We start from the raw sequence: 21,654 nt of genomic DNA, 5'->3' as shown, positions 1-21,654 counted from the left end.
TATAACTGAGGCAGATTTCCTCCTGAAATACCACAAAGTCCACTGTTCATGTTCAGAGCAGAGGAGTGACACCAGATCAAAGTATGAGGACAACGTTTTATGCGTGAGGTTTATTGGGTGAAAGCATCTGGTTCACAGTCAGTGTAGGACAGGGCTGAGTTCAGTAATATGTGCAGACCAGTCAGATTCTTGCACATTATTGTTATCATTATTAGTTTTTTTTTTTTTTTTTTTAAATATTATTTTGGTAGCTCAGTTTTTATTTATATATTCATTCATTTATGTACATTATACCTTATTTTTTCTGGGATTTTTTTTCCCCTGGTAATTTTCATCTAAAAAAAAAGGTGGTAGAACTAACCAGGAAAAACAGAGCCTGTGCATAAACATATATTTTTATTTTCTTTTTATGTACCTATTAATTCATTATATTTTCTGTCATCCATTGTATTTTTTCTTGGATATTTTTCCACAGGTATTTTAAATCTCAATTTTTGATTATTTTACATTTGTTTTGAAATATATTAAAAAGTATTTAAAAAACTAACCAGGAAAAAACAGGCCCAGACTCTAAGTACAAAAAAGCAATGGTGACCACATAAAGGTTTTTATTATTATAATTATTATTATTATGTTTATTTTATTATGTTAGTTTGCTTTTTATTCATTCATTCATTCATTTTTTATGTCATGTCATATGGGATGTTTTTCAAATCGTGTTTTTAATCTTGTTATTTTTAATGATGTTTAATAATGTCTATGTTATTTTTTTTTTAAATTATTATTCTTTAAAAACAGGCCTACGTTTAAAAAAATCTATGTGATAGAACTAACCAGGAAAAACAGCTTTTATATAAATATACAATTTTATTTTAATTTAATATTTATTTATTAATCAATTCATTTTTTGTTTGTCATCCATTGGGTTTTTTTCTTGGATGTTTTTTTCACTGGTATTTTTTAATATTTTGATTTCTTATTTTTGTACATTTCTTTTAATGATAATTTTTAATACAAAAAAGGGTGTCTAAAACTCTATATTCTAAAACTTAACAGGAAAAACAGACCCAGACCCCAAGTACACTAAAGCAAGGGTGTCCACACGAAAGTTATTTTTAAATTAGTGAATTATTATTATTATTATTATTATTATTATTATTATTACATTTATTTTATTATGTTAGTTTATTTACTCATTTATTCATTCATGTCAATATCATGACATCTGGGATGTTTTTCCAGTGGTATTTTTAATCTTGTTATAATAACAAATATACGATTTTATTTTGATTTTAAATTTATTTATTTATTCTATCTTTTATTTTATTTTCTCATGAAACTGTTTTTTCACTGTGTTTTTTAATGTTTTGATCCCTGATTATTGTACATTTATTTTAATGATATTTTTTAATTAAAAAGGTGTTTAAAACTCTATATTCTAAAACTAACCAGGAAAAACAGGCCCAGACCCCAAGTTCACTGAAGCAAGCATTGTTAAATTAGTGACTTATTTTTATTTCTATTTTTATTTGTATTCAATATGTTTATTTTGTCATGCTTTGTGGTATTTTTTATACCAGTAGTTTTTTGTCGTATTGTTTTCTGGTTGTTCTACATAAATTCGAATAAATATTAATTTTTTATTTTTATCTTACATCTATGTGCCATGTGTCTAAGTTGAAGCGATTAAATAAATAAATAAATAAATAAATAAATAAATAAATAAATAAATAAATAAATAAAAATTCCCACAAAAGCTGCTGTTCTCGAACATGGCCGCCAGGGCGCCTACTTCAGCAACTGAAAGCCGTTGATGCAGGTACAGACTTCATATCCCAGAATCCCTCGCGTCAGTTTTTTTCCCCCATATTCCGGCTGTATCCATCCTTTCCAAGCAGACGAAGAGGAAACAGATGACTCTTCTGCTGCGCTGAGGTAGAAACCTGCTGACTGAAACCTTCCGTGGCTGATACAGACAATTAAACTCTCTAAAGGAGCGAGTTTTGAAAGGTAAGGACCCGAATGGAGACATTTAAAAGCCGGGTTTAATACGACACTTCAAGCTAGCCAGCTAACGTTAGCTTAGTTGATAAGAGAACTGCTGGTAAACACCTCTGCTTTATTATGGCATCGTCGGCGTTACAGCTGCAACATGATTATTTCTTTTCTTTTATTTCATCATTTAATGCTCAGTATTTGCTTGTATGGGGGGCAAGCTGCCCAAATGTAAGCTAAAGTATACACAGTGGTGATGTTGTTGGCCTCCTCTCCGCCTCAATCAGTGTTGTTCCTGCACTTTGCATTTCCTGCTGCAGTTTTAAATCAGTTAACAAGGTGATGCAGCGTTGATGTGTAACGTTAGCGAGCTCACCCAGTGAGACATTAACATTTGGTGAACCAGAGGTGAGAAGTAACTAATTACTCAAGTACTGTCTTTCTGTACCATGTTGAAGTATTTATAGTTTCCATTTCATGCTACCTTTTACTCCAGAGGCAAATATTGTACTTTTCTCCCACAACATTTATTTTTAAACTTTAGTTACGTTACAGATTTAACTTACGAACTCAAATAGAAAATGCCTAAGGGACTGTTCTTTACTTCTCAGAGGAGGCGGGGGTGGCTGGGGTGTGAGTTTGTTTTGTTTGTCTGTGTTTTTTGCTTTGACGCTCCTCAAAGCTACATGTTTTTCCTTGAGCCTTCCTGAATGAGTGGTGGATAATGCATGACCCTCCCTCCACCATAAAATACTTATTAGTAGGTGTGTGGGCAATATGGCCCCAAAATGATGTCACGATATTTCAGGGTGTTCTTGGAGGCCTATCCACAGATTTTTAATGATGTTAAGGTCAGGGGACTGTTGCAGCCTGCGCCTCTTGAGAACAAGAGGATATTCTTTACTAATCCCAGAGGGGAAATTGTTTACTCTGTTGTCATGTACACACAGGCCCAAAATACACACACATGCACAAACTGTACCTATACATGCATTAAATGGAGAGATGTCAGAGTGAGGGGGCTGCCTTGGACAAGCGCCCTGAGCAGCTGGGGGTTTGGTGCCTTGCTCAAAGGCACCTGGCACCTCTCCAGCTATCAGTCCATGCTCCATACTTGGTCTTACCTGTGAAATGTTCCCCGTGCCACTGGCTGCAACACAAGCCCAAAGCATGATCCATCCACCTCTGTGTTTAACAGTTTTTTCTCCAAACATAGCTTTGCTCATTGTGTCAAAAAATTCTATTTTAACTTCATCAGTCCACAGGACTTGTTTCCAAAAAGCATCAGTTTTTTTTTTCGATGTTCCTTTGCAAACTTGTGGCCCTGAATTTGTGATGAGGACCCGGGAAAGAAGATCATATTTGTACAGGTGTTGCTGCACAGTAGAACGGTGCACCACCACTCCAGAGTCTGATAAATCTTCCTGCAGGTCTTTTGATTTGCCTTTCTAACAATCCTACGAGCAACTCTCTTGGAAAGGTTTCTTCGTCGTCCAGGCCTCAATTTGACCTCCACATTTCCTGCTATTTCTTAATGGCATTACGAACATAGGAAACAGCCACCTGAAAACACTTTGCTATCTTCTTATAGCCTTCTCCTGCTTTGTGGGCATCAGTTATTTTAGTTTTCAGAGTGCTAGGCTAGGTTTTGAGTTAATGCCTTTTGGAGATCAGTTCATCTTCTACTAATTAACTATTCACAGTAAAATAAATTTTGACCCAGGGTGCTAAAACTTCTGCGTACCACTGTAAATACTGGACTCACACCTATTATGTGGGCACTCGAGTATGTTCTGCCAGCTGGAGTTCCTTTTCCTTTTAAGTGGCCAAAAATAAAATGATTAATTATTTAATCGATTTATACAGCTTTAAGAAATTTACACCAATTAACTAGATGTTATTTTAAAGTATTTTATGAGGAATGAGCTGGCTGTCATTAGTCACAGTTCTGTTTTCACAGTGATATCCGCAAATATGCTTTGGTCTTAGATAAGCACAAGACTTAAAGAGCTTCTTCTGCATGACTGCATTCATCTGCAGATGGACGATTTCACTGGAGAAACGGTTTCACAAATATTTCAGTGAAGTCCACTAATCTGCAGCAGTCCTGTGACCAGCAGGCAACTTCGATTTAAGTTGAGAACAGTCTGAAAGGAATCTAAACACACAGCTCTGACAGTATAGACCAGACCGTTTTAGCTGTTCTGTTAAAAAAGCCCCCCAAAAAATCTTTAAAAAAACAAATCTCATTGAGTAATGTGAAAGCACCAACCGTCAATCCTGCAATATTGTTGTAATATCAACACAGAGGTGTTCGGTCAAAAAAATATGTTTATGTGATTTTCGTGCAGCAGAAAAGTTTCCTGATGGTTTGTGTTATTGTCCACTGGCACACAGTAGATATCCTCTGTGCTTTCAACATTCAGTTGTGTTGTTAATGTGCTAACTGGCTAATTAGCGTCATGACAGTCTTAAGATTTCCCTTTTTGAAAGATGATTACAGACTACCGCTGTCTGCTGGTGTTGACAGTTATTTCCTCTGACACAGGCGCAGAACGTACATGCTGGTTGGTGGTCAGCTCTAGTCTTTGCGGTGTGCTCATGTGTGACTTTCTGTCAGAGACATGGCGATGCAGGCAACACAGCAGGGCGCCTTCATCGCTGCTAGTTCTCTGGAGTCGGTTTGGTGTGTCTGGGCTTAAAAGCATTGAAGAGATCACAAACTTATGAGTGATAGTGCATGTACTAAGAGGGACATTTTACAGTAAAAAAAAAATCTACTTATAGTGCAGTTTTCTGATTTATCTTTAGCTTTTAAAGTTCCTTATACAGACTGAACTGGGGAAGACTGGTTTCCGGTGCTGTGCACTCACTGTGAACAAGCTGCAACCTAAATCTAAGTTAGAGACACTTATTCTTCTGTGGGACTTTGGCGTCTGTATATGTAGTTTCTCTTGAAGCTGAACTGGCTTGGGTAATGCCAATAGTACAACATGCTGATTTTTTTTTTTTTTTGGTCATAGAAATACTTCCCTAAAAAACTGTCAAAAAGCTAAGGGTCAAATTTAGTTAAAACGAAACCTTTGGTGTAGCTATAAAAGCACTCTGGCATGAGAAGAGGAAGCTGTGAAGGGTTTTACTTTCAGGGGAAATTACAGTTAATGATGTGACTCAGAAGAGTCACAATATGTTGGCTAATCTCCTTCCTTTATTGACATTAAATCTCGCCCTGTCGCTCACTCTTTTCCATTAGATCCCATGGACACTTGTCCAGTAAACCTCAGTATGATTTACAAATAGTTTACAAAATGCATCTCTAATGGAAGGTCCTCGGTTGTAATAACCTGTGTGCTGTTCATGCATTAAATTTACATTTTAAAAATATGTATTTTGATTGATGGATTCTAGCAGAAGTTGTGCAATTAATTTAAGGTCACTGAATGCTGATGCATTTTATGGATTCAAAAAGTAATCCTGAGATGAAGCTGATTTCCCACACTCGAGTATAAGATATGAAACTCATGAGATCACGTGAAATCACATGACCAGTTTATAACGAGGTGAGAGAAAATCTGCTGAAAACAAACTGCTGAAATAATGTGTCAGCTGTCTCTTTAGTTTTCTGTGTCTATATTCCTTTTTTACACAGAGATTACACTAAAGAGCCACTACAAAGTCACTTCTTTGTGCCTCCTTTGCATTTTTGCACAGAAACAAACAAGGGTGGCATTATTCTACTCAAGTGTGTGATTACACACTGCATCCCGGCATCCTGCAATTAAAAGTGGCGTGACCGGATTGACACAAAACACAACAGCGTCGGCCTGTGGTGTGACATAAAACATATGTGTCCTCAGCACTTTCTAAACAATAACAGTGACATAACACGTCAATCACAATCATTTACCGTCCCTGTTAAGTGGCAGCCGATCTTGTCCTCTGCTCTGAGGGTAAGGAGCGCCAAAACTCATTGTTTCCCAATTTTTGGACATTTACGGCCGCTGTTGCTCTACTTTGAGATAGCTGCTAACTGCTATCAGCTGCTTTGGGCTGGCTAACCATCATAATATGTAATCAAAACCTTCCCCCACCCCTGCTCACGTCTGGTTTCAGGGCTGTTACTATTTAGCTCAGAGGCAAGACCACTCCATCTCCCCTTCCTGCGATTGAACCTTATATACAGATGGCGGCATAACGGCGTGGTATTTCTGCCTTTACGTGCAATGTAAAAGTGGCTAGAGTGACACGTGCTTAGTTCACTCCACACCAGTGGTTCCCAACCGGTGGGTCCCAGTCCAAAAGTGGGTCCATTCTGAATGGACTGAAAGTGACTTGCAAACATGTCAAGTTTGTAAAGAACACACTTTATTTTGAAGTACAGTGCATTTCCAGCACAGAGCTTTTAGTTTGAAGAGCCATTTCCTGCTATTGAGTGAGTGACTTTCGGACGGGTGCTTGACAGAGACGGCAAACTAGCTCGACGACATGACCAAATGCAAGTATAATGCTGAATTTATTAAAATGTGTTGACCTTCAACTAATGACTAAAGTGAAATCTGGACTTTATTATTATTATTATTATTATTATTATTATTATTATTATGTAGCAATAGAGGTTCAGGAGGTGGAGTGATTGAAAGCAGAAGGGTGGAGGCTGGTATAGCAGCAGATAAATGCCTGTGGGTGTAATGATCTGATGTCAACATACTTTTGCCATTTCACAGATTACTAACATCTTTGTAGCTGTCTGGTGCTGCCAGTGGTTTCCATTTATGCAGATAGATTTGGTTTGTCTTTGTCTCAGTTCTGAGATATCAGAGATAGATTTTGGCCTGGACCCAGCACAGAAGAAAATCATTTTGTTTGTGGTACTCACAAGGTGACAAAAAGACACAGCTTCTTGTCTCACCAGAAACTGTCACCTTTACTATGAATAATCCACACATTTCTCTGTAGATTCAGTCTTTAAACTACTTTGTTTAAAAGCTAACAACAGTGAGGAAAATATATTTTCATTTTTATCATTACAAGCAAATTGTAAACCCGGTATTGACACATTTTCACTTTATTATTACAGCTGTGGCCGGAGGCGTTATGTTTTTCGGTTGTCTGTCCATCCCAATGCCAAATTCAAATTTGAATTTCATCCCAATTTCAAATTAAAACGTTCACTTGGGCTTAACAAAGAACTGATTCAATTTTAGTGGGCAAAGGTCAAGGTCACTGTGAGCTTGCATCCATCTAATTCTCATGAACACAATATCTCAAGAAGGCCTCAAAGGAGTTTCCACAAATTTGGTACAGACGTCCACTTGGACTCAAAAATGAACTGATTATAATTTGGTGGTCAAAGGTCAAGGTCATTGTGACAAAATTCATACAATAATGATGACAAAATTTCACACAACTGTCTAACAGCTTGTCCCCAACTTTGTCCAATCTGCAGATTGATGGTGGACAGATAGTGTACTGTGGGTCAGATATTTAGTATCAGATAATAAATAAAGTAAGTAAAATAAATAATTAGTGCAGCTTTAAAATAAATCTCAATCTGAAATTGAATTTTTAAACCTTGTGCTTCATCCTTTCTGCAGATGCAGTGATGAAGTCTACCTCAACAGAGTGAGTCCACATCCACTAACGCAGCCTGACTTCCAATGACCTGACTCTGCCTGAGTCCACCTTCTGTTGACCAGCAGGTGGGGCTGGCCCTGCTCAGGGCGGAGGAGGGGGCGTGACCTGGGATGGACAGCCGGTGCAGCAGCAGCGCCGATTCACGGCTGACCGGCAGGGGAGTGGGCTCAATCACCACCACGCCCATCTCTGCAAGGGTGGAGCCGTATGAAACCGGGGAGAAGAAGTGCATCTCGGACGTGAGGAGGACCTTTTGCCTCTTCGTCACCTTTGACCTCTTGTTCATCACCTTGCTCTGGATCATAGAGCTCAATGTAAGACATGTTTGTTTGTGTGTCAGACGCTAAATGCCTGGTTCAGAAGTGAATGGGATGTTTCATGTTGAGATGTACCATTTTTTTTTTCGTTCTTAGAGACGGTGATGTTTGGGTTCATAATTACAGAATCTGTACGTGTGGAAAGAACTTAAATTTGTGGCATCTCCGAAGTCTCAGAAGGGGATATTTTAAATCTTGTGTGCACAATATAATAACATTTGGGTTCTGAAAATAGTAACCCTTTCATTTAGAGACTTTAATGTATTTGATTGTCTTTGATATAAAGTGTGATTTAACCAAACATTGACTCACATTTTCACGTACTATCACAAAAATTCAGCTCTCCTTGTCCATCACGAGTTATTGTATTTATGCAACACTTAATCACATACTACCCTCCAGCATATCTACAACTGTACACACCGTAATGACCTTATGGTGAAATGTTTTTGTTTGAATTGTGTCAAAGCCGAAGAGAAACGGGTCAGGTGATACGGTAGGAGTAAATCCAGGTCACTGACTTATAAAACTTTGTACCCTCAATAAGGAAGTGATTTTACTGCGGCACACATTCCCAGAATGCTCCAGTTTCAGCAAAGTGAGCCTCGGGTACCGACAGAGATGTGTGTGCACACACTTCTCTTGAAGGACATTCCAATGACTCACTGTGAACAGTAACTCTTCTCACATTCATAACACTTTTGTTTTACTTGTGACCACAAACCGGTTGGACTGGAACTGATGTGTAATCAAGAGTTTGTGAATTTGCCTACCTTCCTCTTTTAGCTGTAACGCTAAATGTGAGCAGTTTGGTTATGTTACTTTGTTCTGGGCAGGATCAGGCTTTGAAAGCATGCAATAAATTCAAATCCGATATAAGAAGACAGTAAGTGATTAGATTAGATGAAACTTTATTGTTATTGCGCAGTGTACAGGCACTGAACAAATGCAGTTTACCACCTAGCTGGAACTGTAAAACTGGAGTCATCTTCCAGGAATCGTAAATGTCTGTACCTGGTGATTACTGACAGAAAGCTAATTTTTCATTGTCAAACATTTGCTAATTTTGGCTTCTTAAAGATGTAAGGATTTACCAGGATTTACCCAGTATTAGCTTAGTGATAACAGATCCAAGCCTGTGATTGAAAATACTTTTGGTCTGACTTTCGCCCGAGAATAAGAATGAATCTGGATTAGAATTTAACTAAAGATTAAGATAAGGTCATTGCTGGGCGGGGACATTCCAGAGCCAAATTTAGTCACCAAAACAGTTTCAACAACAAGTGGCACTTCCTGCCAAACACTTCATTCCACTCATAGTGATAATACCAGTGGAGCTGATGGAGTAGCTAAAGTACTAAAACTACTAAACTACTTAGTGTCTTATATTTTCAGTCCCAAGTTCCTTTTTGTATCCGTCAGTGTATCTGGAGAAGGTTTCAGATATTTAAAGCCCCATTTCCTCCAAACACTTTCGGTTTGTTACCTTTGGAACCAACAATAACCCCTCAGACATGGTACCTAGACTCTTGCATTTCCACTGCAAGCAGTCCTCTTAAATGTGGGCGGGTTTGTTGTCACTCACTGCTCCGTCCAGCACTCACTGTATTTCCTCATTACCGCTGACACAGAAGGAACTCTGCACCTCGTTTATCGTCCTCAGAACGAGGTTGCACGCCAACATTTACAGAACAAAATACAATAGGCTGCAGTGAGAGTCTCTCTCCATGGGATATTTAAAAATAGCAAGTTTGTGCATTTAGTCCTTCTCAGGCAAGCTCAGGGGTTTAGTGTGGCTGTAGCCCACATGCTCTGCAACGCTTTTTTTCTCTCCAAGGGAGGATTAGAATACATATAGTTCACATTCATTAATTTTCCGTAGGGAGGGGGGGCAGGACCCCAGACTATCACAGGGCTGACACATAGAGACAGACAACCATTCACACTCACATTCACACCTATGGGCAATTTAGAGTCACCAGTTAACCTGCATGTCTTTGGACTGTGGGAGGAAGCTGGAGTACCTAGAGAAAACCCACGCTGACATGGGGAGAACGTGCAAACTCAACTGGGCTCCCCCAACCTGGGTTCAAACCACGAACTCTTGCTGTGAGGAGACAATGCTAAACAATGCACCACCGTGCCACAGTTCACAAAATCCACAAAAGTGTGTAATATAAAAACTAAAATGATGGTCAAAGTTGTCATATTGGAATTTAATATGTGCTGATGGATTCACGTTGTCACCTCATGCAGTGAGTAACAACAAGGTAACATTCGACCTTTAAAAGTTGCCGGCAGTCAGTACAGTGAATTAAATAATTTGTGTGTAACAGTTAATGTTACTCCAACAGCAGCCTGCAGTGAGATCAGTAGACTGGGTTTCTCAAAGTCGCTAGTGAAGCATCACAGAACATAAAACCAGTGTTAATTCTGACAGTCGTTTTAGATTTAGTTGTAGTCTTAAAACAAAAATGCTTATTCACATTTTAGTCATTTTTATCCTTCATAGTTTTGGTCGACGAACATTCATGACATTTTAGTCAACTTTTAGTCATTGTGTTTTCTATGTTTTTAATCTTTGAACTAATCCAATGAGGCTAATTCATGTATCAGAAATCATAACCAAGGTGACAGGTTGTATAAAAATTTCATTTAGACTGTTTTTTCCACAACTACAAATAATTTCTGCACACTTGCAAACTGTCATTTCTTATTTTTAGTGACTGAAATGATATGTTAAATGGAGGCTTACATGAGTCGTTTGTGTCCGACAGGAGAAGGGCGGCATTCCGACGCAACTGGACAAAGAAGTCCTGCACTACGACTACCGAGCCTCCTTCTTCGACATTTTTGTAAGTTAGACAATTGTATTTTACTTTTCTATTTTCTCAACGTGACATCATACAAAGAGGTGACAGATTTAGATAGACAAAGGTGTTAACAGACATTAACACAGGACATATCAAACAAAGGTTTTGATTTAAATGTGGTCCAGATGGGATCGTTTGTGTTTATGTGCATGTATGAAAGTGTCATGTATTAATAGATGTGTAACAGTGACCAGAGGAATGTGCAGGTACGTGTGAGGAGGAGGGGAGAGAATGAAACAGTTTCCACAGTCATGGAAAACCAGGAAAAGTCATGGAATTAGTAAAAATAATTACAAGTTTTGAAAAAGTCAAAAAAGTCCCTGTAATGTAACATAACGGCAAATTTATTTTCTGAAGCTGTCGACATAACGTAGCTCTAATATGCGTTATGTGTGACGGTTTATCTACCATCACATATGTTTATTTACTTTGTCCACGTTTTGTCTCTCCCTTCATGTACGCCAGGTAGCTGAAATTATGTGTCAATAAAGTTTGAATTTGATATGTTTGAAAAACACCAGGCAAATGGGGCAAAACAAAATGACGGATGGGTCTTTGAGGAAAATTTTGTTCATGAAAATGTGTGGGAACCTTTGTTAAATAAGTCAATAAATAATAATGATAATGCTAAGTAAATAAATACATAGATTAAAAAGAAGAAAATGTGGTAATGTGCTTGTACTTGGGGGTCCCTACTGGAACAAAATAACATTTAATTGAGTTATTGTCTTTTATTTTTCTTCTTATATTTGTTACCCTCTCTTTTTTCTATTCCTTCTTTTCTTTCTACCATTCTCCGTTTATTTTGTCTTGTCTCTGTCATTGTTTCCTTTTAATCCGTCTCTCTTCATTCCTAAATGTGTCCTTCATCCTTCCTCCTCTCCTTCCTTCCTCTCAGCTCCTGGCTGTTTTCAGGTTTGCCACTCTCATCCTGGCCTACGCTGTCTGTAAGCTTCGTCACTGGTGGGCCATCGCAGTAAGTTCCTTCCCCCCCCCCCCCCCCAACACTGTAGTGGCAGTATGTCTTTATGTGTGCCAGCAGAGGGCGCCGTCCAGTTAAACAAACTCATACTTGTTATGAGCTCTGGTTGAAATTTGTCTCATTTGTCTGATGAATTAAGTTTGACTTTATTTATTAAGAGGGGCAGGTAATTGTTTATATGGAATAAACAAGCAGTGTTGTTTTTGTTGTTGTTTACCAGCATGTAAATGAGTGCTCAAGGTGTATTTCTCTGTGTTGGTGTTTGTGTCTGTTGCATGTACATCCACCACTTATTAAAATAAGATAAACGTACTGTCTCCATTGAGAAATGTTTCACGGGCCTTACAATCATCTATACTTAAATAATTTATTTTAAAAAAGTCTATGTTCAGATATAATAATAATCACACGTGATAGCTGCACACCTGTGTTTTAACCTGTCTCCAAAAACCAATGATAGAGAAAAAGGGAATTTCTGTGTCTCTGTGTAGTCGTCCTGGGACTCATTTCACTGCTGTGTGTTTTTATTGTAATGTTTATCTATCTGTCCTTTTTCTTCAAGTTTTCAGTCAGGTGACTGTCAGATTAAATCATTCATATTATTATTACATCATCTTTGTTATGTTTTACAACACTGGTTCCCAATCTGTGGGGTCCTGACCCACAGTAGGGGGCGCCAAATGCCCTCTTGATTTTAAAAGGTGCAAGAAAACTTGTTAAAAAATATACAGTAGGCCTCTGTCTTAGGATTTCATTCATTTCTGTGAGGATAACTAAACTGTTATTTTTGAAGTTCAGATATTATTCAAGATATAATCTTTAAAAAATCTCATAGGATGAGAGCATGTTGGGGGAAGACATTGACACAAGCTAAATTCACATAGCTTTCAGTCTCTGCTAAAACAACCAAAGAACTAATAGAACAAAAACCAAGCCTCAGGGAGAAGATGCTGAATTTGTAAATGTAAAAAAATCCTTTTGAATATGTATGACTGTCGAAATTTCTTCTAAAAATGCCCTGATACAGACGGATAACTGTATAAAAAGTTCCTAAAATAACAAGAAAACTCCTCTCTGATGCAGTAATCTGCTCAGAATTCATCCAAATCACTTGTTCTACACAGATCTCATGCACGTTTCGCACTCACTGTTTGGGTTAATTGTGCAGTTCATCAGTTGTTCCGCACTGTTATCATTGAATATGATATGAAATATCCCTAGAATACATCACGTAGGCCCAAATCACACAGTGCACCACACTGCCTTTTTTTTTTTTTTTTTTTAAATTGAATGCCACTAGTAAAAAATAGATTGCTGCACCTTTTTATTGTTGCCAGGCAACCATCCCATCGTTTTTTAGTTATTTGACTGTGTTTAGTATCTAGTTCCTAAAATGTTCAGGCAGAGTGTATTTCCTCTAGCTGTGGTTTAGGGTGAGAGGCTGTCAGCACTCACTTTGTTGGGCACAGGGAAACAGAGATTTGTGTGGGCACATGACACCCTAAAAAAGGGGGTGGATCAGGGGGAGTACCACCAGTTGGTCCAGGAGCTTCTTCTCGATGATGGCTGTATAAAGTACAGCACTGATGTGCTTTCTCGCCTGCTGTTTTCTTCTGACATGGTGGTAACTGTGGTTTGTAAAGTCATATAGCTCTGGGTATCCAGCAGTCGCTAACACCAGTTTCTCCTCCATTGTTTACAAACTGTAAACTTGTTTTCCTGACCACCACAGAACACCCGCCTCTCAAATCATCTGATTGGACAATGGGGTGAGAAGCGGAGATGACGTGGGGCGCCTTTCTGCTCTCAGTTAAAGTTTTTTCAATTCGAAATTCCGCTGTGTCTAAAATGATTCACCACTCACTACACACTGTATAGTGTATAGTGTCACTGTATAGTGAGTCTGGAGTAGTAAATGAGTGATTTCAAACACAGCCGGGGAGTTCCGATCGCTCCGGCAAAAACAGCAGGTGCCCTAGAGCGCAGAAACATGAGATGCATAACAATGCAAAAAAGCCAGTCAGTCAGTGGTCTTTAGTTTACTCAATGATAAGAAGGTGTCCCTTAAGTTAAAAGGTTGGAAACTAATGCTGCTAAACAAAGGCTAATAATTATCATCACATGAAATCCTTTGACAATAACACTTTTAATGTACCACCTCTGCTCTGTGAGTGCCTTTAATCAGTGTTTCCTCTGTTTGCACAGATCACTACTGCAGTCAGCTGTGCGTTCCTGATTGTTAAAGTCATTTTATCAAAGGTAAGAGTCACATGGTTAGTTATGATTAAAGGGCCAGTGTGTAATATTTGGCATTGTTTATTGTCAATCTGAATCTGAATCTGAACATTCTACCCATTAATATGTTTATACAAATGTATAATCCCTATAAAATAAAATTTGTTTGGTTTTCGTAGCCTTATAATTATGCTTTATATATATATATATATATATATATATATAGCTTTAGAGAGGTCGCCATCTTGCGCCGCCATGTATGTAAGGCAGCCCGAGCGGACAATCCAGCCAGCCAGAGAATGCGATTCGCGTGAATAAATAAACCAACAAAGACAGCGGAAGGAAGGAAGAAGAAGGAGGAGGAAACAGCAGAGTGTTAGTAGTTTGTTGATAGAGAGTAGTGGAAGTTTTTTTTAGTTAAAAAGTTTGTGAATGGACCACACTTACCACGCAACAGGAGAGAATGAATTGCGTTCAAAGTCGTCCATTGCAGCTACTATAGTCCGGAGATATTGCTAGGCTAAATAAACAGCTGAGCTCTGTTTACAGGCTACGCTGTCTGTCAGTGTGCGGGCTGGAGGTTGAGCAGAGAGGGGAGGGGGGTCCCCGCTAGGTATCGTAAACGAGAATGTGTGTATGAAGTGTGTCTGTTACACTAGAAGAGTCAGAGTTTGGGACGGAGTCTTTTACCCCCTGGAGTGTTACCGGAGTTTTTGGAGTGCTTAAATAAACTGGCCTTTTTCCCGAACGCTCCTCTGGTCTCCTGCTCGTGAGGGATTCATTACAATATCGTAACATGGTTTAGATTTCTAAATAAACATTCACCTCGTCACTAGATAGACCTACTCCTGAAAAACTCATGTCTGCGCAAGGCTTTTTGTCCCTGCGAGGCCACCATCATTTACCCGGCCGGAGGGGTGAGCGAGTGAGCCCTGCAATCTAGAATTTGACCACTGATGTCACTGTTTTCAACCCATTTTACACACTGGCCCTTTAAAAAGAGATGTTTCTGTTTAGTTTTAGAACGATGGCATCAGTATGTTGAGGAAAAATGTGCTCACTCATTACTCCACCTGCTGCTCACAAGCAGAACTACCGTAACCACTGAACAACATCTCAACACTGACATTACACAGCAACACAGATACACCAACAAAAATACTTATCCGCTTTTATGGTTTTTAAACATTTATTCTCACTGATTATCAACATTTTAAACTGAGGGCATGTTTCTGAAATGTGTCACAGAAAATGATGCATTAGTTCTCTTTGTTTCCTCAGCAGTAAAACATTGTGATATAACATTAACATGACTTTCTCCTAAAGTGTTTTAATGCCATGTCCTTCTTTTTTTTTTTTTTTAAACAAATTCATAGCTCATTATTATAATGTCTTAATTTACTGATCTCATCCTTATTTTATTATAAATGTCACAGTTATATGTATATGTTCTTTTCATTCACTTTTATGTAAACATATTTGGTCTATTATTTTTATTAAGCGATATCTGTGATTGGTGTTGATGGTACTGCCCCTCCCAAATCACAGATAAATCTAAGGATTTTTTTTGTGATTAGTTTTTTTTTTTGTCTGTGTATGACTCATTGATAAACCAAAAGAATACATATTTGTTGAAGCACTACTCCTATAATGTATAAACCGATCTTAAGTTATCAAAGAAAAAAATTGAGCACAGATTAGCAGGTGCTGGGTGAGACATCAGTCACTGACATGCCAAACAGCAGCGGTGAAAGACCTCTTGAACAATGAACACTGAAGGAATTCTAACTAGGGGAAGTTTCAGCTGGTTGCAATCTGCAGTCCTCACCACTAGATGCCACTAAATCTCCATAAATTTTACATGCTGTTCTCTCAAATGTGAAATCCCAGCTTATTTTGCAGCATAATTCAAACCTGTTGGTGTCCAATTGCATTCAAAATTATAACTAACATCAAAAACGCAATCTCAATGTTGGCAGATCAGAGGTTTTTTTTAAGTGTACTGAAAACTAAAGGTATTCTTTATCTGTATGTGTGTGTGTGTGTGTCTGTGTGTGTGTGTCTGTGTCTGTGTGCGTGTGTGTGTGTGTGTGTGTGTGTGCGCGTGCAGCTGCTGTCTCAGGGGGCCTTTGGGTACCTGCTGCCCATCATCTCCTTCGTGTTGGCCTGGATAGAAACATGGCTGCTCGACTTCAAGGTCCTGCCTCAGGAGGCCGAAGACGAAAACAGTGAGTTGATGCTGTTGATGACGTCGCCAATGCTACTGCAGCACTGCTGTATATATAGAATCATGGCTACTTCTATTACTGCTACTACTATAACACTGTGGCTATTACTATTGATAATACCAGGGCTACCACCACCACGACCACTAGCATCATGGCTGTTACATCATCCACCTCCTCTAGGCCACCAGTGCGTTCCATCATTATGAATATTATGACAACAGTTACTGCTGTTTATGTGACTAGTATTGCTACAGTCCTGCTGACATTATCACTATGGGTACCTCTGTTAACACAACAGTATGTAGTCTTTCTGCTGCTGTGACAGTTGCTGCTCCCGTCATGTGTCCTTCTCTGTGTGTTTCAGGATATCAATCCTTCGTGGACGCCGCAGAGCGAGCTCCTCTCATGGGTCCGGGTCCTTTATCCGACGGACAGTTCTACTCCCCACCAGAGTCTGTGGCAGGTCTGTTGACTCGCACTGACGTTAACCCCCCGAATATCTCACACTGACCTCAGCCTTTACCTCAGACAGTGTGATGGTAGAGAGCGTGATCCTGTTCAAACACATTAATACTTCTGCATCGTTTTGACTCAGCTGAATGTCCTCAGTGACCTCTGGTGGTATGAAGTCATGCAGACTGATGGTTTATTTCTCCAGGTTCTGTGATATGTGTCTTAAGATTTCTGTCCCCCACCTCAGTGTAAATTTCATCCACAACAACTAGGATGAAGTATCTCATTTCTCGTCATGGACTACAGGCTGAATGTAAAGTAATGGACTGACAAATGTAACAAATGAACTAATTCATACTTAATGCTTCAGGTATTTGCTGCCAAATGTACACAGGTTCCAGGTGTGATGTTGTTGGTTCTTTAGTAGACAGATGTCCAGAGAATTAGGTAGAGAAAGGGAGGAAGAGGTTGAAGGAGGAGGAGGGACGGATAGAATAATCTGAGAGAGGGAGATGGTAAGTAGGGCTGCCTGACTAAGAATTTTCCTAGTTGACCAATAGTCGTCATTTAGGGCCATTAGTCGACTAGCTGCCCGCATGTTTACAATATTAATGTAATTATTAAATTATTTATTTGGGTGGGGCGACACAATGGTTTGAGTTGAAGGTGTGAGAAAGAATAGTATCAGTAACATTGTTAACACTGTGCTACATTACAGAGAAATACAAAACCGTACTAATGAACCTTCATTAATATAGGCCTATATTTTATCTACAAGTGCACGTCACACACTGAGCGAGCCGCCTGTTAATGACGCTGTCGGCAAAGCAGTAATAATTGTGCTAAGTGGCCAATGGGCATGTAGCTACTTCCATGTTTCAGATGATACGTCATGTTTGTAGTCGACCAATGAAAATGAGTTTACATATCACCTTGGGTTCATCCTTCACCTTCTCAAAATGATCACACACTTTGGATTTCCTGCCCGACATGTTATTAACTAGCCTGTGGAAAAACTGCAGGTACCAGCCCTGGAAATTAAGGGCCCTACACATGCCATGTGTGCAGAGCTGATCTTTTATAAGTGTGTAGACCTATCGTCTGTGGGACAAATGTAAAGCTCTGGGTAGCCCTGCACTAACATGATCAACTTTTCTGTATTTATCAGACTGCATATTTACAGTGCCTGTATGAATAGTTTTGATGCGAGTGAATATTTCACATTTTCTGTGCTGTTTATTTGCCCCTGGTGTGTAGATTCTAGCCATGAGAAACATTAGGAAGAAGAGGAGGGACATGATTTATTTCCATAGACTGTCTCATGTGCTTCTCTCAGAATATAGTGACAGTTTCAGCAAATATGACAAAAAGTTACCAACTGTAGCTGTAACTCTAGTCTGTAAGAGTTGCAACTGTTCCTTTAAGACTCCATTTTCAACTGTTGTTATATTAGTTGTTTTCTCTTCACACTGATTTGTTCCTGTCTCATGCTCAGACTCCGACGAGGACCTGGATGATAAACATGACCCAGAAAAAGGGCTCATACAGCAGGTAACTTAACAGGTAAACACAATGAAGTGGCGTGTCATGTGTACTCTCATTCATGAAACATGAGCAGAACAAATTTGTGTGGAAAGTGTTTGCAGAGGGAAATTTACGTGTATTTCGGCATTCGTCAGTTTGTTAGTAGCTCCGATCTTTTCGAAGGTACCAACAAAATCTATACCTGCTTCTGACTGCTCGTAGTGTTTGTGTGTAAATTAGGAATGGACGTGAATGTTGCTTGTCATTGTTAGAAATTACAGTTTTAAGTAAGACTGAGCTATCAGTGATGGCTGTCAGAATGTACAGTGATGTAACACTTAATATAACACGTACATCACCGTACCTTCTGAGTTTACTGTTGACTGCTCCAGTGGATACATGTCGCTGTCTCTCCTGACAGAGAGGTCTCTCCGGTGATGCAAGCAATGCACTCATCTACAGCTGTGACTGGGAGGAGCCTCCTACAGCCGTTGTGTTTTTGTGTGCGGGTTTGTTTTTTGCATCAAGTTTCATATCGAACCATTTTCGTTTAACTTGTTGGATGGTTCTTTCGACAGAGGGCGCATTCACACCAGGATAGTTCGGGGGTCTTGGTTCAATGCTGAAAAATTTCACACCTGCATTTGGTTCGGTTCACTTTCACACTGCAGTTTTTAAAGTGTACCAAGCCGCCTGGACAGCGTCACACAGTTACAACAGCTGCTTGTTTGGGGGCGGTATGGCCCAAAACGACCACTGACCAGGAAGAAAAAAAGCATGAGGAAGAAGAAAACCTGGCTCATCGATTGGCCAGGAACAAAAACGGAAATCCATCCCCTTCAGCCGGCTTGGTCACCACAAAAATTGGGGTTTCTATTTTTACTCTGGTGTTCAAACCTAATTGTTTTGTCACAAGAAGCTGCCCAGTATGAGCAGCAGGCGAGGCAGTGAGCGGTTCACGCTGTTGGCGTTTGGGTTTTTTTCTACCCAAAATGCACTGAGCTCTGCGTCACTTCCTCTCTTTGGTTCGCTGGATAGTCTGTTTGCATTTCCCACTGTAAGCGAACCGCACCAAGGTTCACTTGCAAGTGAACCGAGACCCCCAGTTTTCAAGTGGACCAGGGTTCACTCGTTTGGTCCGCACCTGAGTTCGTATGAGCGTTCACACCACTCCAAATGAACCGAACTATCCGTGGAAGAAGACCAGGGTTCGTTTGGACCAAATAGCGCCAGTGTGAATGCGTCCAGAGTTAACAGCACCAGTTACCTAATATATATTTAAAAATCTCCCTCTCATCCCCCCCTCACCCCCCTTTGAGGTTCTGTGCAGTATCTTAGTTGTTCCTAGGTCTGCACTCTTCTGGACAGAGACCTCAGATGTCCATAGTAATTATCACCTCCATATATGGTGGTCACGGGCTAGTCATGGATGGGGATGTATGCTAATTGCTGACTAGCAGGAGAGCACTGTCAATGTACGATTGATCGGCACTCAAGGTTTTTTTAAGTGCAGATCTGTTCACAGATTTACGAACATTTCATGAATGAGACCAAATGTCTTCAACCTCATTTTTTGTTTTAACAATTTGACCATTTCCATTTTGTGTTCTCAGGGTCTCCGCTTCTGAAGGTGAAGATTTCTCCTGCTCCTGTTTGTGCTACCAAGGGAAAATTCTGCCTTACACATTCTGCCTGTTTAGTTTTTATTCGCATCAAAGAAGTCTTTGTATATCTATACCCATGAATGCACCTCTGTTTCTGATGTGAGCCTTCTGCATGTACACCTGGGACTGGAAAAGTGCCGCTTCAAGAACTGTGTCTGAGTCATGACTTGTTGATCCAGAATTTTCTTTTTCATCACGTTTGCTCTGGAGCGTAGAGGAGAATTCATATTAATGGATATTTATGCACAAAATTGCACTTTGTGTCCCAAATGCATGAGAAGAATTCGATTGAATAAAAATCAAGTCAGTAACATTTTAGATTAGTTTCAGTACCAGACCTGGATTCAAAGTGTTTTTACATGTTTGACCAAAATACACAAGTTTGTTTCTTTTCTAAGATATTAATGTCTTATTTTTTTCAACGTCATGTTTACTTTTAATTTGTTAATCATTTTCACATGCTTGGATTTGAAGTCACTGTAAAGGAAAATAAGCTTGCTCCATAGACTGCATAAAGAAAAGGAATTTTTCGGCCAGTATTGATCTTATGGACCATGTTTGTAGCAAATAGAGGCGGAATATTTACCATTTACTGTAACGGTCTTATAAAGTGGTGAAACAACTCGCACAGAACATTGGAACAATATTACAGTATATAGACTTTAAGAATCCTGTCTGCCTCTACAGAGTGAAGTATTATTTTACTTTAAAACATAATGAGCCATAAACGTGCAGCACTTAAACATGAAGGTCAGAGCAGCTCTGTATGAACTGTGAACTGCTCTATAAAGCTGCTATGAGACACCGTTGGAGTTCGATATGAGCTGAAAAGTACATGTATATATCTTCATGCATGCCTTGCAAGCAGAATGGTTTTGTTTTTATGAAAAGCTTGTCTGTATAATAGAATCATTAAAATGTGAAATCTTGTGTGGCTGTTTCTTTGTGTTTAAGTTCTCTTTGTTTTTTAAATGACATGATGTGTTTTTTGAAGACATTTATGATTTACTTAGCTATGACCATTTTGATGAAATTTTTGAGATGTGCTATACTGACATTCTTGAACACTTCTTATGACATATTACACTAACATTTTTCCTGACTTTGAATGACATACTGTACTTTGACTTTTTTTCATGATTTTTGACGATGTATGATACTATGACAATTTTATATGATTTCTGACGACATGCTATACTATGACGTTTTTTCATAATCTTTGATGACATGCTATACTATGACATTTTTTCATGTTTTTTGACAAAATATTATACTGTGACGTTTTTTAAATCATTTTTAATGGCGTACTATACTATGACATTTTTTTCATGATTTTTGACAAAATATTATACTATGACATTTTTTCATAATCTTTGATGACATGCTATACTATGACGTTTTTTCATGATTTTTGACAAAATTTTATACTATGACGTTTTTCATAATCTTTGATGACATGCTATACTGTGACATTTTTTTCATAATTTTTGATGACATATACTATGATGGTTTTTCATGATTTTTGACAAAATATTATACTATGACATTTTTTCATGATTTTTGACAAAATATTATACTATGACCTTTTTTCATAATCTTTGATGACATGCTATACTATGACGTTTTTTCATGATTTTTGCCAAAATTTTATACTATGACATTTTTTCATAATCTTTGATGACATGCTATACTATGACGTTTTTTCATGATTTTTGACAAAATATTATACTATGACATTTCTTCATACTT

The 21,654-nt window shown here is 38.7% G+C and overlaps 1 protein-coding gene across 2 annotated transcripts; it reads left to right on the top strand.

Annotated features, from left to right (window-relative positions):
* Positions 1–1,871: 1,871 nt before the first annotated feature.
* On the top strand, positions 1,872–20,835 carry stard3nl (STARD3 N-terminal like). Of its 2 annotated transcripts, none has more exons than XM_049597593.1 (9): positions 1,872–2,010; positions 7,590–7,943; positions 10,724–10,801; positions 11,718–11,795; positions 14,007–14,060; positions 16,147–16,264; positions 16,629–16,727; positions 18,213–18,268; positions 19,855–20,835. In XM_049597593.1, the coding sequence occupies exons 2-9, from the start codon at positions 7,740–7,742 to the stop codon at positions 19,867–19,869; spliced, it is 702 nt and encodes a 233-aa protein (XP_049453550.1). In that variant the 5' UTR covers positions 1,872–2,010; positions 7,590–7,739; the 3' UTR covers positions 19,870–20,835. The 2 variants fall into 2 exon arrangements, with proteins under 2 accessions (XP_049453550.1, XP_049453552.1); XM_049597595.1 differs by having other exon boundaries at positions 18,213–18,280.
* Positions 20,836–21,654: the final 819 nt, after the last annotated feature.

This window comes from Epinephelus fuscoguttatus, linkage group LG15, assembly GCF_011397635.1.
Source record: "Epinephelus fuscoguttatus linkage group LG15, E.fuscoguttatus.final_Chr_v1".
Lineage (NCBI taxonomy): Eukaryota > Metazoa > Chordata > Actinopteri > Perciformes > Serranidae > Epinephelus > Epinephelus fuscoguttatus.
The sequence above is the reverse complement of the archived record's forward strand: the minus strand, read 5'-3'. Positions and strand labels throughout refer to the sequence as shown.

Excerpts from the sequence above, each read along its gene's own strand:
- stard3nl (XM_049597593.1), top strand. The coding sequence starts at position 7,740 with ATGGACAGCCGGTGCAGCAGCAGCGCCGATTCACGGCTGACCGGCAGG. Across the intron at positions 10,802-11,717 it reads CCTCCTTCTTCGACATTTTT|CTCCTGGCTGTTTTCAGGTT; the intron begins GTAAGTTAGACA and ends CCTTCCTCTCAG. Across the intron at positions 14,061-16,146 it reads TTAAAGTCATTTTATCAAAG|CTGCTGTCTCAGGGGGCCTT; the intron begins GTAAGAGTCACA and ends GTGCGCGTGCAG.